This window comes from Opisthocomus hoazin, chromosome 2 (genome assembly GCF_030867145.1).
Source record: "Opisthocomus hoazin isolate bOpiHoa1 chromosome 2, bOpiHoa1.hap1, whole genome shotgun sequence".
In the NCBI taxonomy this organism is placed as follows: domain Eukaryota; kingdom Metazoa; phylum Chordata; class Aves; order Opisthocomiformes; family Opisthocomidae; genus Opisthocomus; species Opisthocomus hoazin.
In genome coordinates this window covers 121801230-121817403 of record NC_134415.1, presented here as the reverse complement: position 1 = coordinate 121817403, position 16174 = coordinate 121801230, and the positions used below count along the sequence as shown (strand labels likewise).

At 42.6% G+C, this 16174-nt stretch overlaps 1 protein-coding gene across 4 annotated transcripts in view; it reads left to right on the top strand.

The window, feature by feature from the left end:
• Positions 1–16174, top strand: part of LDAH (lipid droplet associated hydrolase) — a 132663-nt gene that overhangs the window by 22970 nt on the left and 93519 nt on the right. For 3 of the 4 annotated variants that reach the window (XM_075414905.1, XM_075414902.1, XM_075414903.1), the window contains exon 3: positions 12403–12537. The exons of the other annotated variant lie outside the window; for it this stretch is intronic. In XM_075414905.1, coding sequence (XP_075271020.1) covers positions 12403–12537 — 135 coding nt within the window. The remainder of the gene's footprint in view (positions 1–12402; positions 12538–16174) is intronic. 4 annotated transcript variants of the gene reach the window in all.

Sequence of the window (16174 nt, the reverse complement as noted above, 5' to 3'; positions counted from 1 at the left end):
CCAGTTTAAGCTGCCAACTCTGTGCATTTGGCCCCGAGTTCTCAGATTTTGATATGGAGAATTTGTTTTTTACATTGCTTTGATTTTTTTTTTTTTCCCTGAATAAAATAATTGACAGTGCGAAAGGAGCTTTCTTACTCTCCAGTAACTGGTATATGTGATGCAAAAGCAATCTGTGAAAACAGACTACACTGTAGAGTTAGAAGTTTGTGTAGCGTAGTAATCCAGGTGGAAGGGTCTGCATAGAGCAAGGTAACATGTTTTCCCCTTTGCCTGTGACGACAGGTGGTCTGATCAGTAGACAAGGTATTAAGAGCACAGCTTTCTGTTTTGGTGAGGCATAAGCACAGCAGAACACGTTTGATTCATGTGCTTGCATGGGAGATGTAATATACATGATCATGACTTTTAAATTTGCGGTTGAATGGGAGCAAAAGCGTGCAAAAAAACCCCCAACCCTGTCTTCCTGTTACTTCCAAAGCCACTGCTTCCAACTTTTCTAGCCACTTCTTTTTCTCTAGCGTGAATATTCATGGCTTAGTTATGAGTCTTATTTTCAGCTGACAATGTATTTTCTCCGATGACAATGCGTATAAGGTACTGTTAACTGGTGGAGTTCTTACTGGTTAATAATGCTTTAATTTTCATGCATAGATTTTTTGGTCTATTTATTATTTCTCATAAAATGGGAGTAATGAAATCTGTGTCAAGTGCTTGAGGACCTGTCAGTTTGGTCTGTATGTACCGATCTGATTCTAACTTTTTTTAACTTTTAACCCTAATAAAATTTTGAATACATCAGTCAGTTTTCCCCAAATCTTTCTGAGAGATAGAGGACTCAAAATGATACCAAAAAAAAAAAGTTTGGATAGAAGACATACGTGCTGGTAGAGTACCTCCTGAGGGAAAGGTGTAAGTATGTTCTATCCCGTATTAGAGAACTCAGTTCTTAGGAGACTGCACTCCATTATGTTTGCTGCTTATGGACTGCTTGTTTGTGACTAGTATTTTAAAATACGCTGACAGTTGTTGTGCTTTGTTTACTGGGTCAGCCCACCAGCTTCCATTGTCTTTCAAACAGAAAAAAGAAATCCATTAAAAATAAAAACTTCCTCATGCAAAGAGGAGCTGTATGTCAGATCAGGCCTTGAAATATGCCACTTTTGTTGGATTTTCCACTGCTCCAGAAGTACCTCTGATGGGGGCTTGGCACGTTGGAGCTTGTTGAGTTTGAGAAGACAGAGTAATGACAGGATGGTTGAACATCCCACTGTGCTCGACAGTGTTCCCTCCCACTGAATCTGGGTGGCAGATGTGGCTTACTGAAGTGACTTACCGAAATTTCTCAGTCCGCCGTCTTCTCTCGGTGTCCTCTCCCTGCTAGTGAGGCGTTTTCAGCATGGGTCCTTCCCGCCTGGCATAATGGGGTGAGGGCGTGATCCCTCTCCTGCAGCATGCAGGGCCTTGAGTTGGCCGGAGTTATGGAAAAGTTGTCGTCTTGGGTATTTTGCTTGATTTACGATGACATGACTGGCTGGGTAGACGAAGGGAGAGCTGTGGATGTTGTCTACCTAGACTTCAGCAAGGCTTTTGACACAGTCTCCCATGATATCCTCCTAGGGAAGCTGAGGAAGTGTGGGCTGGATGAGTGGTCGGTGAAGTGGATAGAGAACTGGCTGAATGGCAGAACTCAGAGGGTTGTCATCAGTGGCGCTGAGTCTAGTTGGAGGCTGGTAACAAGTGGTGTCCCCCAGGGGTCAGTACTGGGCCCAGTCTTGTTTAACTTCTTCATCAACGACCTGGATGAACAGTTAGAATGTACCCTCAGCAAGTTTCCTGATGACACCAAACTGGGAGGTGTGGTGGATACACCAGCAGGTTGTGCTGCCATTCAGCGTGACCTGGATAGGCTGGAAAGCTGGGCAGAGAGGAACCTGATGAGGTTCAACAAAGCCAAATGCAGGGTCCTGCCCCTGGGGAGGAACAACCTCATGCACCAGTACAGGCTTGGGGTGGACCTGCTGGAGAGCAGCTCTGTGGAGAGGGACCTGGGCGTCCTGGTGGATGACAGGTTAACCATGAGCCAGCAGTGTGCCCTGGCTACCAAGAAAGCCAATGGGATCCTGGGATGCATCAAGAAGAGTGTGGCCAGCAGGACGAGGGAGGTTCTCCTTCCCCTCTACACTGCCCTGGTGAGGCCTCATCTCAGTACTGTGTCCAGTTCTGGGCTCCCCACTTCAAGAAAGATGAGGAGCTACTGGAAAGAGTCCAGCGGAGGGCTGCAAGGATGATGAGGGGACTGGAGCATCTCTCCTATGAGGAGAGGTTGAGGGAACTGGGCTTGTTCAGCCTGAAGAAGAGAAGGCTGCGAGGGGACCTTATAAATGCTTACAAATATCTGAAGGGTGGGTGTCAAGAGGATGGGGCCAAGCTCTTTTCAGTGGTGTCCAGTGACAGGACAAGGGGCAATGGGCACAAACTGAGGCACAGGAAGTTCCGTCTGAGCATGAGGAAAAACTTCTTCCCTCTGAGGGTGACGGAGCACTGGAACAGGCTGCCCAGGGAGGTTGTGGAGTCTCCTTCTCTGGAGATATTCAAGACCCGCCTGGACAAGGTCCTGTGCAGCCTGCTGTAGGTGACCCTGCTTCGGCAGGGGGGTTGGACTAGATGACCCACAGAGGTCCCTTCCAACCCCTACTATTCTGTGATTCTGTGATTTGACCTTGTAAAAAAGGATCAGTTTCTCTTCATGTGATATCCAAGGCAGAAGGGAAGAAGAAATCACTTACTGAAGGACCTACCTATGAAGGAAATCCAGTGTTTCCATGTGCATCATGTAGAAATAATGTGATTAAAGTGTTTAAAGCTTCAGCAGCAGTGTATGATGTACTTCTTGCTTTCTGGTAGGTGCTGCTAGAAGTACCTGAGCTGATATGGATTTGCCTTGACATTAAATATTTTGACCTAGTTGTCTCTGAAAATAATAAAAAAAAAAAATCTCGTTTCAGATTCTCGTTAACACAAGACCTCATTTCTATCCCAATAGTAACTCCTGTGGCTCATTGAAGCGAAGTTAGAAATAAATTTGACCGATGATGTTCAGTATCAATGGAAAACAGTAGAGCCAAGAATTCAGTCAGTCATAGCTTTTGCTCTTGTTTTCCTGTTACCGGAATGATGAAATATTTTGGTCATTGCCCTGATTTCCGTTTTCCGACCTTGGTTATTGATGGATTTAAAAACTTCCATAAGAAAAAGTAAATATGTAGCAATACATACTTATGTACTGCCTTCCACCTGTAAGTTTTAGGTCTTTTATGTCTGTTACCGCAGCCTGCTCTGAAGAGGCAGAAGCTCTTCACAATAGGTCTTAAATGGCTAAAATTTGTGCTTATGAAGTGACTTGTGTTTATGATGCCTGCATGAAGTGTGTGGGTTGAAGTCTTCATGGAGCATCTACTTAGGACCAGTACTGAAATCCTGAGTACAAGGGCTTTTACCTGAGTTAGCGATACAGTGGTGTCAGTGCAAGGGATTTTTTCCTAAGGTTGTGGATTCATGAGTCTTGGTTTATCCATATACAGCACAGTTTCTTCTTGTGTCTTACGTTTCTGAAGTTTGATAACAAATGCAAATGAAAAATTCATTTGCAAAATCACCTTAGACTCTTCATTTCAAATGTTACATTCCCTTGACAGTCTCAAAACACAAAAATTGCAGAAACACTTTTTCAGTCTTTTTTCTGAAATTATCCGTCTTCATGTTCTCAGTTGCTCTTTGTGTCCCATCTGTCATTTAATTCTAAAAACTATCTTAAAAAAACAAACTCAAAAACCTAACAGCCCCATACCTATGCTTTTCTTTTTTGTCACTCTGAGAGAAATATGTGATACTGATTCAAAAATGTACTTTCTGGTGCCTTTAGAATGTGTTGTTTGCTTCCTCCTTGTGTATTATTCACAAGTGATCAAATCTGCAGAGCTGTTTATCTGTACAAAACAAATAATTTGTGGCTATCTTGGTTTGGAGTTGTTTATTTTTCTTGTCTTTGTCTTTTTCCTGCTGATGTTGTCTCATCAGGGTTGTTGTTATTCAGATGTTTCGTAGGCTTTCTTGTGAACCCGTTTGACACCAAGTCTCATGTTTGTATTCTGCACACTTCCTTTGTTCCCCCCCTTTCTTTCAGAAGGAGATTTGCTTTCTGCTGGTCCAGTTCTGCTTCAGCCCCTCAAGCTGACTGAAAAATTCCTGCTGGGAGTTCTGGACCCAGCGCAGAGCTGGATCTGCCAGCCTCGGTTGTAGTACAGGTTGGATCAGACAGACCGACCACATCTGGGGTGTTAAAAGTAGTTAAATCTGTCTTCATCTCTGTAAGCAGATGCTTAACAGACTGTATGTGTAGGTGTGTACCAGGAGGCCTAGCTGAATGTGATAATTTTTCATTTGCTATGGAGAAAATGGAACAAAAATTACTTAAGCGCTAGAAAATTGTTGTTTCTACCTTAAAAAAATGTAGTGGAAAATTCACTGCTGCGTTACGAACTCAATTTTTTCAGTTTTATATCTCAATCTTAACTGTCTTCCAAGGACCATTTGTTTACAGGCATATTAAAAATAAATAAATAATCAAGGCTTTTTTGTATTTATGTACCTATTTTACCTGCTTGAGACTTTAGACGTAACTGAAATACATCTGTGGACTTTATAACCCTTGCAATAGCACTTCATCACAGGCAAAGTCCAGTGGGTTTGCAGTGGGCAAAATTAGGATTTCAGACTTTGTATCTTATCTTCCAGGATAGATGCTGTTAATCATTCGTATGAGAACACAGGCATGCCCTGTCACAATTTTTAGCTGGGAATTTTTATTTGCATGCTTCAGGCACAATTGTCACTTGCTCAAAACCAGCTGTGTGAAATTAATGCAGGTTCATCTGGCTGTCCAGGGGATTTCTTTAGACGTGAATGAACCCACATTTGTCCTAAAGGTGGAGCGGTGTTAGACAACAGCAGGGAAGCTTATTTGCTATTCAAAATGCATATAAAGAATGTGCATTATAAAATCCTATATGTAAGTTTTATAACTGTATCAAACTAAGAACTGTGTGTATGTATGTGTGTATATATAGGGAAAAAATGTGAAATGTTCTTGAAAAACCTGTTTAATAAGCTATGTTACAGACACCTGCCTGAATCCTTCTGAGATTGCCTGTTTTCACAACCCAAACAAATATATAAAGGTGCTTTCCAGCCAAATTCATGATTCCAGAGTTAGTGAGGATCAAACAGAGTTTTCACATGTGTTTCTACATAATGTCCTTGTAATTGGTTGCCCTTTGGCTGCTGCTGCTCCCGTAGTGTACGGACTGAAAGCAGAATATAGGGCGAAGAATGACAGTCCCCTAGGTGCACTAACAGGTGAAAGCGTGATTGATGTGAGTTTGCGATGATCATTCAGACGTTACTTGACATGTTTTGTTTGAAATCCCTTGACCCTGCATGTCGGAGAAACCTGTGTGTTTCCTTCTAAAGCCCCATCAGCTGCGGTGTCAGGTTCTGCAGTTTTCTCCCAAGTGTGAGAACATCATTGTGTTTTTTACATGCTCCATTTAATTCCTTCTGACATCTGCGTGGGCTGCTTTCCATTCATTAACATGGGGGAGCAGCATCTTCTTCCATGGTGGCTGGTCAGATGCCAAAGGCAGATTAAGTTTCCTTGAGTGAGGAACTTGTCATTTAGGCTCTTGGAGCTGGAGCTGGGAGCTTTGGCAGCTCTGCGAAGAGGCAGTGAGAATCATTGCCACAAAAATGATTTTTTTGTGTGGTCCTGCTGTGCGCCCCTGGATTTCAAATTTGATTTATGTCTGCTCATTTGGGGAAAAAAAAAAAAAATCTGCGTTTGGTTTTGTTGCAGGAGATTATCATGTAAATACTGTGGCATACATACTTAATTCTGAAACCGTGGATTATTTCTAAAATTAAACTCATGGCAATTGCTGGCGTATTTTCCAGTTCCTCTGAGTTCTCTGTAAACCCACTGTTGGCTGTGTATTTCCCTTCTTCCATTCATGTAGCTGCCTTTATTCTTTATGGTCCTGCTGAGGTCCCAGAGCAGACAGAAAGCGACTACTGGAGAAGTGCTGGAGCACCAGCACTGAATGCCAGCTACTGCTCCCGCAGATGGTCGGGCTTCTGGAGACACGGCTGAAAACACGGGGGAACGTCGCACGGGACAGTGCACAGAACTCAAAAGCTGGTTCAGAACAAGATTCAAGAAACCTCATTGCTCTTTCGGATGATTTAGCTGCACAGAAATTTCTTCTCCTTCACTCCCCAGCACTTCTGGCATTTGCTACAGACTGCTTAAATAAATCCTTTTCAATTTAGATATTCCTTCCAGAACTGCTAACAATTGTTTTCATGCTTTATTCTCCATTTCATTTGAGTAAGCTGAATATACTTTTGAGTTACCCCTTCCTGGACAGAAGGCTTTTCCTGTATGTTTTGGTGTGTATCTTTGTTTCTAACCTGAAACATTTTGCTGTTGTGGTTTATGTAGTACACTCCTCAGTAAGTCTGGGAATTATTTTTGCACAGCGTTATCTGATGCTGTTGGAGAAAGGCCAATGTCACGCCAATCTTCAAAAAGGGCAAGAAGGAGGACCCAGGGAACTATAGGCCGGTCAGCCTCACCTCCATCCCGGGAAAGGTGATGGAGCAGCTTATCCTGGAGGTCATCAACAAGCAAGTGGAAGAAAAGCAGGTTATCAGGAGTAGTCAGCATGGATTCACCAAGGGGAAATCATGCCTGACCAATCTGATAGCTTTCTACGATGACATGACTGGCTGGGTAGATGAAGGGAGAGCCGTGGATGTTGTCTACCTAGACTTCAGCAAGGCTTTCGACTCAGTCTCCCATAATATCCTCCTAGGGCAGCTCAGGAAGTATGGGCTGGATGAGTGGTTGGTGAAGTGGATTAAGAACTGGCTGAATGGCAGAACTCAGAGGGTTGTCATCAGTGGTGCTGAGTCTAGTTGGAGGCTGGTAACTAGTGGTGTCCCTCAGGGGTCAGTACTGGGCCCAGTCTTGTTTAACTTCTTCATCAACGACCTGAATGAAGAGTTAGAGTGTACCCTCAGCAAGTTTGCTGATGACACCAAACTGGGAGGTGTGGTGGATACACCAGCAGGCTCTGCTGCCATTCAGCGTGACCTGGACAGGCTGGAAAGTTGGGCAGAGAGGAACCTGATGAGGTTCAACAAAGCCAAATGCAGGGTCCTGCACATGGGAAGGAACAACCCCATGCATCAGTACAGGCTTGGGGTGGACCTGCTGGAGAGCAGCTCTGTGGAGAAGGCCCTGGGCATCCTAGTGGACGACAGGTTAACCATGAGCCAGCAGTGTGCCCTGGCTACCAAGAAGGCCAATGGCATTCTGGGATGCATCAAGAGGATTGTGGCCAGCAGGTGGAGGGAGGTTCTCCTTCCCCTCTACACTTCCCTAGTGAGGCCCCATCTGGACTACTGTGTCCAATTCTGGGCTCCCCACTTCAAGAAAGATGAAGACCTACTGGAGAGAGTCCAGCAGAGGGCTACGAGGACGGTGAGGGGACTGGAGCATCTCTCCTATGAGGAGAGGTTGAGGGAACTGGGCTTGTTCAGCCTGAAGAAGAGAAGGCTGAGAGAGGACCTTATAAATGCTTACAAATATCTGAAGGGTGGGTGTCAGGAGGATGGGGCCAAGCTCTTTTCAGTGGTGTCCAGTGACAGGACAAGGGGCAATGGGGACAAACTGAAGCATAGGAAGTTCCGTCTGAACATGAGGAGGAACTTCTTCCCTCTGAGGGTGACGGAGCCCTGGAACAGGCTGCCCGGGGAGGTTGTGGAGCCTCGTTCTCTGGAGATATTCAAGACCCGCCTGGACAAGGTCCTGTGCAGCCTGCTGTAGGTGACCCTGCTTCGGCAGGGGGGTTGGACTAGATGACCCACAGAGGTCCCTTGCAACCCCTACCATTCTGTGGTTCTGTGATTCTGTCTCTTAATTGTAGTTTACATTTTACATTAATATTTTCTGTCACGGAAGAATTCAAAATGCTTGACAGTTGGTAAGCCACAAAAGCTGTCATTGCTTGTGGGGAGTGGCTGTGGTCTGCAACTTTTTAAATGAGCATTGTATGTTTGTGGTTTGCATTCAGAATTAAACCAATTGACTTGCACTGATGGCATACTGTAAATAAGTTTAAACTCCCAAGTCTGAATAACTGAAGTGCAAAATCTCAAATATTAATATGTATTTCATTTCAAGACAGGCCAAGATCGACTTTGTGATACTTTGTGTAGAAAATCATGTGAAGTCATGATAGAAGTTATTCTTCATCAGTGATATCCTGGGCCAGATATTTAGTTTGTACAAATTGTCTCTCTCTACTGCTAGCTGTCTTCATAAGATGGAAGTGGTTGGCAGTTAAAATCTTGATTTGATGGAAAAAGCATTAACAAGAAAGTGTTTGAAAGGCAGGCAAATGCATGTTTGTAACTAATTTTCATGTTTTTAACGGTGCGGATGATGGAGTAGTGGTTCCAGTTCTTGAAAGCCTGTATCTGCAGCATGTGTAAGTGGAAAATACTTACCTCCTCAGTTACACCTCTGCCCCTTCGCTCATTCTGTACCATTTTGCTTTAGTTGTGGGTGGAACAGATCGGGAAAGGAAGTGAATTCCTGTTTTCAAATTGAAAATGGAAAGACTTTGGGCTAATGTAGAATGGCTGAATGAAGTGCAGTCTGTAATGGAGAACAGAGAAGGTGGCAGGAGTCCTTTGGTTAATGAAACTTAGGAGTGCACCAAATAAAGTAGCCTTACTGTGTTCTAATTCAGTGTGCAAATTGTCCGTTTGACATACTCTTCCCGTGAAATGCTTAGGTATCTTTTGCAAATTAAGCTAATATGCAGTGTATTGTAGTTTTATGTCTTTTTCTGTTATGGTCACCATTTACAGCTATTGAGTAAAAGACTTCTGAAACAACATAAACACTGTTGAGAACTGAGCACAGTTGAGAGTACCTGCTTAAGACGTGCTTCTTGGTTCACATGACTGCAGCTTGAGATTTGCTGGCATGCATGGATGACTCAGGTGCCCTGAGGTGTCTGAGGATTGATGTGATATTCAAATAACTGGAGTAACCTTCAAATCAGGGAGGTTAACGTTGCCTTTACTGATGGCTTCCATTTCTGGACACTTAGTGCTGAGTGAAAGAACAGAGGCAGTTTTGGTTTGATGTACTGGGAAGTCCTTAAAGTGCGCAAATGAGCACTGCATTGCCAGAGTGCCTTTGTGGTGAACCTGGTAGTTCTTTTTCTGTAAAATATAGTAGTTTAGTTGAACAATATTTCAACAGCGGTAGACGAGCCCAAAATATAGCTGATCACAGACTGCTGTGCGTAGTAAGCCCCAGTTATTTCCATTACCTGTTACTGTAGTTCTGTTGTATGAAAAAAATCTTTACCTGTTCAGGTTTTTTGTTTGTTCCCCTTAAAGTAGTTTGACAAATAGCAGCTAAAGTAAAAACATGTAAAATGACTGCAGTTGCAGAGATGCGAATTTGAGCTATGTTAAGAGATAAACATTGCCTGCTGCTAAGTACCGTAGATGCAAGCTTTCAAGAGCTGGGACTATTAATCTGCATTTACTTAAGTCAGTGCAAATCTGGAATAACTCCATCGAAATTGAAAGTTCAATAAAGAATAAATTTGTAGCGGCTTTACACGTGGTGGTTTCTCTGTAGAAATATTTGCTGTGAAAATCTTTGTTGATTTTCCTTTCTGTTTGTGCCAGCAGTTTGCATTCATACCCCTTCAAGGCATTTTAAAGTATCAGTAGCAGTTCTAACAGCTGACCCCTCAGAATGTCGTTTACTGTGAGCAGATGCTTACAAAGAGTGGGGAAAGGGCATTTCTTTTGCTTTTAAGGATTTTCTATTTTACTTGCACATTTATCACAGGAGAAAAATGCCTTTCCCTCAAAAAAGCATTAGGGTGCCTTGAGCTTTGCGTAGTGCTCGATGCAAAGCCTCGCTGCTCATGAGCAGTTGTTACTTCACTGCTTCTCATCTGGATCCTGGGAATATTGACATGTCAGGGTCAGCTGGCTGGTGGGGGGAAAGAGCCCAGAAGTGGCTAAGATGGCTGTTGCCATTTCTCTCCCTTTCCTTGTTTTGTGTTATTAAAGGAGAGAAAAAGGTGAAGAAGTAAGGGTTTGAGATTAATTTTGTGATTCCTTGAGCTCAAAACACCCAACTACATTGTATTCCAGTATTTCCTTGCTGAAAGACAGGTTTCTTCTATGGAGATTGACAGATGACATCTAGATTGGATTTTATTGTCTCTGGGGCCCTCTATATTATATATTTTTGTTGTATGAAAATGTGGTGCAGTTGGACGGATGTGTGACCCCTGTGAATTTTAAATTGCTTTTCTGGAGATCAGTTTGCAAGTGTTTGATCATGCGTTCTGGAGTTTATATATACAACAGCATTTTTTTTTGTTGTGTTTTTTTTTTTTATTCTCCTTTAACGTCAAGCTTACAAAGGGATGCTTAAAAGCATGTAATAAGTGATACTGTGGTTTTTGGGTTTTGTCATTTTGGTTCTCTTCCAAGTCTGTGTACTGCAGTAAAAATAATGTTGGTTTAGGATCAGTAGTTTTATGAAGGTTTTAAAAGCATCAGAAACCCTTTTTACATGTAAGTGAGGGGTGAAGCATGTGTGATGTATTACCTGGAGTGGAAGGCTCCCCTGCTCTGCCCACGTAGCATCCCTGGTGTGAGCCACGGCCTCAGCTCCTACGCACATCGGTGCTGGGGCTGGCTCTGGGTGCCTGGTGCACCCCTGCTCTGCCCCAAGCGGGCTGGAAGCCCTGGGCTTGTGAGAGCAATGAACTTACTGTGTGTTACCCAAGAAGCAAAAGGGTTGAAGTAAAAGGAAACAAAATGAAAATGCTCACTATAGAATGGGAGGAAGTGGAATAAACCTACTTTTTATATCCAAGCACCGTTTCCACAAGTACTAATTTGATTACAGCTCTGATTCTTCTTTGTCACTGTCAACATTTACACAGCTCAGCCTCTGTTACGACAATCAAACTGATATAAAGGACTTTACAGAATTTTAGTGAGTTTTTTTTTCTCTCATACCTTTCAGTAGTACATTTGTGCTATTTTGGAATGTCTTTGTCTTAAAAAGTGAATGCCTTTTTACACAATACTGCTTTTGCCGCCTTTTGCTGTGGCTGATGTCCAAACGAAGAATTGCCCGGTGTGTTAGTGAAGGACATGTCACTGAGCAACCCTAACGATGATGGTGGGCTTTCCTGGTGTCTAAACGATAACAAGAAATCAGGGGAACTAATCTGCAAAAGTAAATAGAGAGGAATTAAATGGGTTTATGTCTATGTAGAAGCTTTATGCATGCTATGAGAATTAGGAAACAAAATCTGTTGCTTCTTCATATGGATCTATTCTCCAACTTAAGTTACTACTGACATCCGAAAGAGGAAGAAAAAAGGGAGGAATAATGGTTAGAGTTTTGTTTGGAAATCCTGAAGTCCCTAACAGATACATATTTTTATGTTTGGGACAGTATTTCAGTTTCCTCTTCAGCAGTGGTACCTGACTGTTGATATTGTCACTGTTAAGCAATGGATTTAGAGCAAGGTGGTCTGCTCTCTTGGGGCTAGCTGGGTTCGTTCAGACACCAGCCTCTTCCAAGAAGTTCTCTCTAAACCTGATGGGATGCAGGAGGGAGGACAGATGCCCCTGTGATTCTACAGCCCAGGGGTTGAAAAGGAAAGAGCTGCTCAAGCAACGTGGAAGAGGACAGAGAGAATATGAAGTTGCAACCAGAAAACATTAATTTACTCCAATGAGTTTAAAACAAAATCATCCTCTCTTTTATTACAGACCTTTGTCTTGTGAGGATGCCACTTGCCTATTTTGAGGTGGTAACACTGAGATAGTCTGGAGGGCAGACACCTGGATCAAGTGATGTCCGCTGCAATCTTTGTGATCTTTTTATAAGATATGGGGTTTTCTTTGCCGAATTTTACTTGATGGGATAGATAAGCAAGCTGATTGACCTCTGAGAGAAAAGATTTGTGTTTGGCTTCAATTTTAGGTTCTGCAATTTCAAAGTAATTCTGTAAAATGCTTCTCATGAATGCCATTGATCAATGGAATTAAACCAGTTCTATAGCATAGCCCCTGAAATTGGGAATATTAAAATTGGAAATGTACTGGAGGAAATAAATTAACAAATTGCTGTATAACACTGTTTAGTTTGTTTGACGCAGATTGCTTGCCGTTGGAACGTTAATATTGACTGTGCTTGTATGCTTTGTTTTTTGGCAGGTAACCCTGGACTGGCAGGTTATTATAGGACCTTTATACAGGCCTTATACTGTGGACTAAATCAGCGGTATCCCGTCTGGGTTGTGAGCCATGCCGGACATTGTAAGCCTCCTAGTGGTATGGAAATGATAGAAGGTACAATACTATAACTTGTACATACAAACATTTGTAGCCCTCCTGATTTCACTAGCAGAACTTGTGCCTATTAAAAGCAGCATGACGTGATTTTTAAATGTCGCCATTGTATTTCCATGGAACAGTTGTATGAGAAGTTACTGAGGAAAAGAGTATTTTTAGGTAAATTAAATTTGACAGTCAACCAAGTGCTATTAAGAGAATAAGAGCATTTGCTGATGGCAGTCTTTAGAGGCAAGTTATAGAGAAGAAGGTCTAGAGTGTGTTTATGTTGAGAAGAGTAGATGGGAAAATCCATTTTTTAATGAAATGCCCAATTCAGAGATAGAGGAGAGAATTAATTATCTCTGAATTTAAAGATAGTTGTACTAAATTAGTGATTTCCAGAAGCAAGTAAATCTTTCTTAGACCAGGGCATGGGGCGTTTGCAGGGGAGCAGTCACTTGTTTATCTGTTAAAAGTTTTTTTGACATGCAAATCGCCAGCAAGACGTGGTAGGCAACTGCGGAGAGCATTTGTAGGTCTCGTAATCTGCCCTGGGATCGTGTCTGTGAGCGTGTAGTTAGCGAAAAGAGTCTTTGATGGCAAGAGATGTGTTCGGTGGCTTGAGACGGCTGAGCTGGTTGAAATGGAGAGGTTTTTAGGTGGGGCCAACAGGGTTCTTGTGCAGCTGTCCCACTTGCACTGTGACAGCCCCTGTGCTGCTAAGGAGAGTGCAAATCTCGGGGAAGGAGAGCATGCAGTAGGAGGGTACCTTGTTAGGATGGACGGGTCGGAAGTAAAGTACCATAAGGACTGGTGCTGTGTCTAGTTTTATTCAGTATATTAACCCATGACCTGCAGAATGAGAGCAAACAGTGAAATTTCTTAGTTTGTGGATGGTACTTTTAATTACTGGGAAGATATTAGATGTTAGGGAACAACAGAAGGATCTTACAAAACATGATTAATGGGCAAAAAGATGGTAGGTGAGTGTCCGGGTGCATAAATATGAGTTAATGTATCCGACAGTTCTTTAATATCATCTCTCGTTGCACAGCGGCAGACAAATTGAGGCTGACAAAGCATTGGTCATAACCAATGTTACAGACAAGGCAGAAGACATTGTTTTATTACTGTATGTAAGCACAGCAGACCTGCATCTTGAATACTAGAGTGCAGTTCTGGTGGGCATCTCAAGGAGTGGGCATTTCAGGAGTGAAGATGGTGAGTGTGTGGTGAAAGGCAACTAAGACACCAGGGAGGAAGCAGCTTCCTTGTTGTCAGAGATTAAGTGGTTCTCAGATATGGGGAGCAGAATGCTTCACGGCAGCGTGACTGAGGTTTCCAAAGGCGTGACAGTAAATGAAGTAAGTGCAGAATAAAATACACCTGATTCAGTAATAGAACTAATGGTCACTTAACGGTGCTAGCAGGTTTAAAACAGTTAAAAGAAGCTATGTCTGTAGGTGACAGGTAATAAATTTAGAGAACGAGCAGCCGAAGCACTATACTGTGGGCAAATTACATTAGCGGACTTAAAGTAATAAAACAGCCTTATGGACAGCTAGTCCCAAAACAGTCACGGGAAGAGCCAGGTTCTTTGTTGTACAGGTGCACTGAGGTCCTTACTTTGGACAATGAGGTCCTTGCTTTGGACACCGAGGTCCTTGTTTGGACGCTGACCTTCTCCTCAGTTCTGCGCTGCTCCTAGTCCCAGTGGCATCTTGTTGCAGGGTTGTGAGCCCGAGAGATTCACTGCAAGGGGCCGGGATGCAGAAGGTGGCCAGGCTTTGTTTCTCTCACTGAATAGCATCTACTCTTGCCACTGCTGAGCTTGGGGGACTCACTTGCCTGACCCAGTACAGTGTTTTGTGTGTTCTCAGTATAACGTGCCAGGATCTGTACTTACTGGTGTGCTTACTTTAGCACCATGGAGCTAAGAAAAGCATAGAAAGCCACTGATGGATAGTTTAAAAAATAATGGAAAGACATTTATGAGATTGTTTTCATATTTATTTTGTTAGGAGCACAGGAGTAGGAAGCTCACGTCCTGTTATTAGTATACATTTAGACAGCATTCCAGAATATTCCATAGGGAGCCTTTTTCAAACTAGTCTTCTAAGGGAACCCTGAAAATTTAAGTGACCTTTGGAAAGAATGATGTTACTACGGTTGCATGGGTAATATGCTGTGCTGTGCAGTAGCTTTGAATGTAACAAGAAATATGGTTCATTTGGTAGGAACTCAAGGGAATCATAGAATTATAGGTTGGAAAAGACCTCTAAGATCATCGAGTCCAACCATCATCCCAACATCACCATTCCTATTAAATCATATCCCGAAGTGCCACATCTACATGTTTCTTAAACACCTCCAGTGATGGTGACTCCACCACCTCCCTGGGCAGCCTATTCTAATGCCTGACCACTCTTTCAGGAAAGAAATTTTCCCTAATATCTAATCTGAACCTCCTCTGACACAACTTGAGGCTATTTCCTCTTGTCCTATCGCTAGTTACCTGGGAGAAGAGACCAACACCTGCCTCACTACAACCTCCTGTCAGGTAACTGTAGAGAGCAGTTACCTCTCCCTTCAGCCTCCTCTTCTCCAGACTAAACAGCCCCAGCTCACTCAGTTGCTCCTCATAAGACTTGTTCTCTAGACCCTTCACCAGCCTCGTTGCCCTACACAAGGTGGCTAAGAGGCCTTATTTTGCCATTTTATGACAATGTAGGTTGCCTTCAGGGGGAGAAGACATTTGGGATAATTCTCCCTCATCCTTATGGCATAAAGGAAATTAAAAGCAAGTTTTAGATATTTGAAGCTGATTCCCTGTGATTTATTTATTGCTAAAAATGTATTGTCATGAATTGACCATAAAGATAGGATCAAAACCAGTAAATCAAAAATTGAGCATATTTGTGATTTCCCAGGTGACTGACTGAAAGGAATAGGGAGTCATGGACTCGTTGCTCATGTTCTGCTCCTGCTCTTGCATTCTGCAGGAGTTCTTAATGGACTTTTTGTGACACTATAGCAAAAAATCCCAGAATCCCAAGGACCGACAGAAGCACGTGCATAGGGACAGATAATTCTGTTCTCTGCAGCAATTTGTTGCTTTCTAGGTTCTGGATTTGTCAGGCAAAGTTCTTGTGTCAGGGACCACTATGTAGGATTGTGAAAACTATTTAAATTATTACTATGCTACACAAAACCAGAAGAAGGGGATATTTTGGCAGAGAACTGGGCATGAAACTGTTACTGTAAAAATTCCAGGTATTCCTTCATGCTCCTGATGGGCATTTCATAACGCTGCATTGGAAATAGCCTCATGCAAGTCCTCTGGGTAAGTTCAGTATTTCTTGATAAGAAGGATGAGGGCATAACTTGAACATTTGAATCTCTGACACCACTGATTCTTGAGGTTTTTCAGACTGGAATCTAGCAAATCAAAATAAAAAAAAGGGGGAAGGGGAAGCTACAAGGAAAGAAGAATTCGTACTGATGCGTTTAGAACAGTGGTCTACAAACTTATTGACTGATGCAGTCCTATCAGTAAAAAATTTCTATCAGTAAACATTTTTTTGAACACACACCCCCAATATATTTTTTTTACAAAAAAAAAATTATATACATGTACTACTGCATTTGTAAT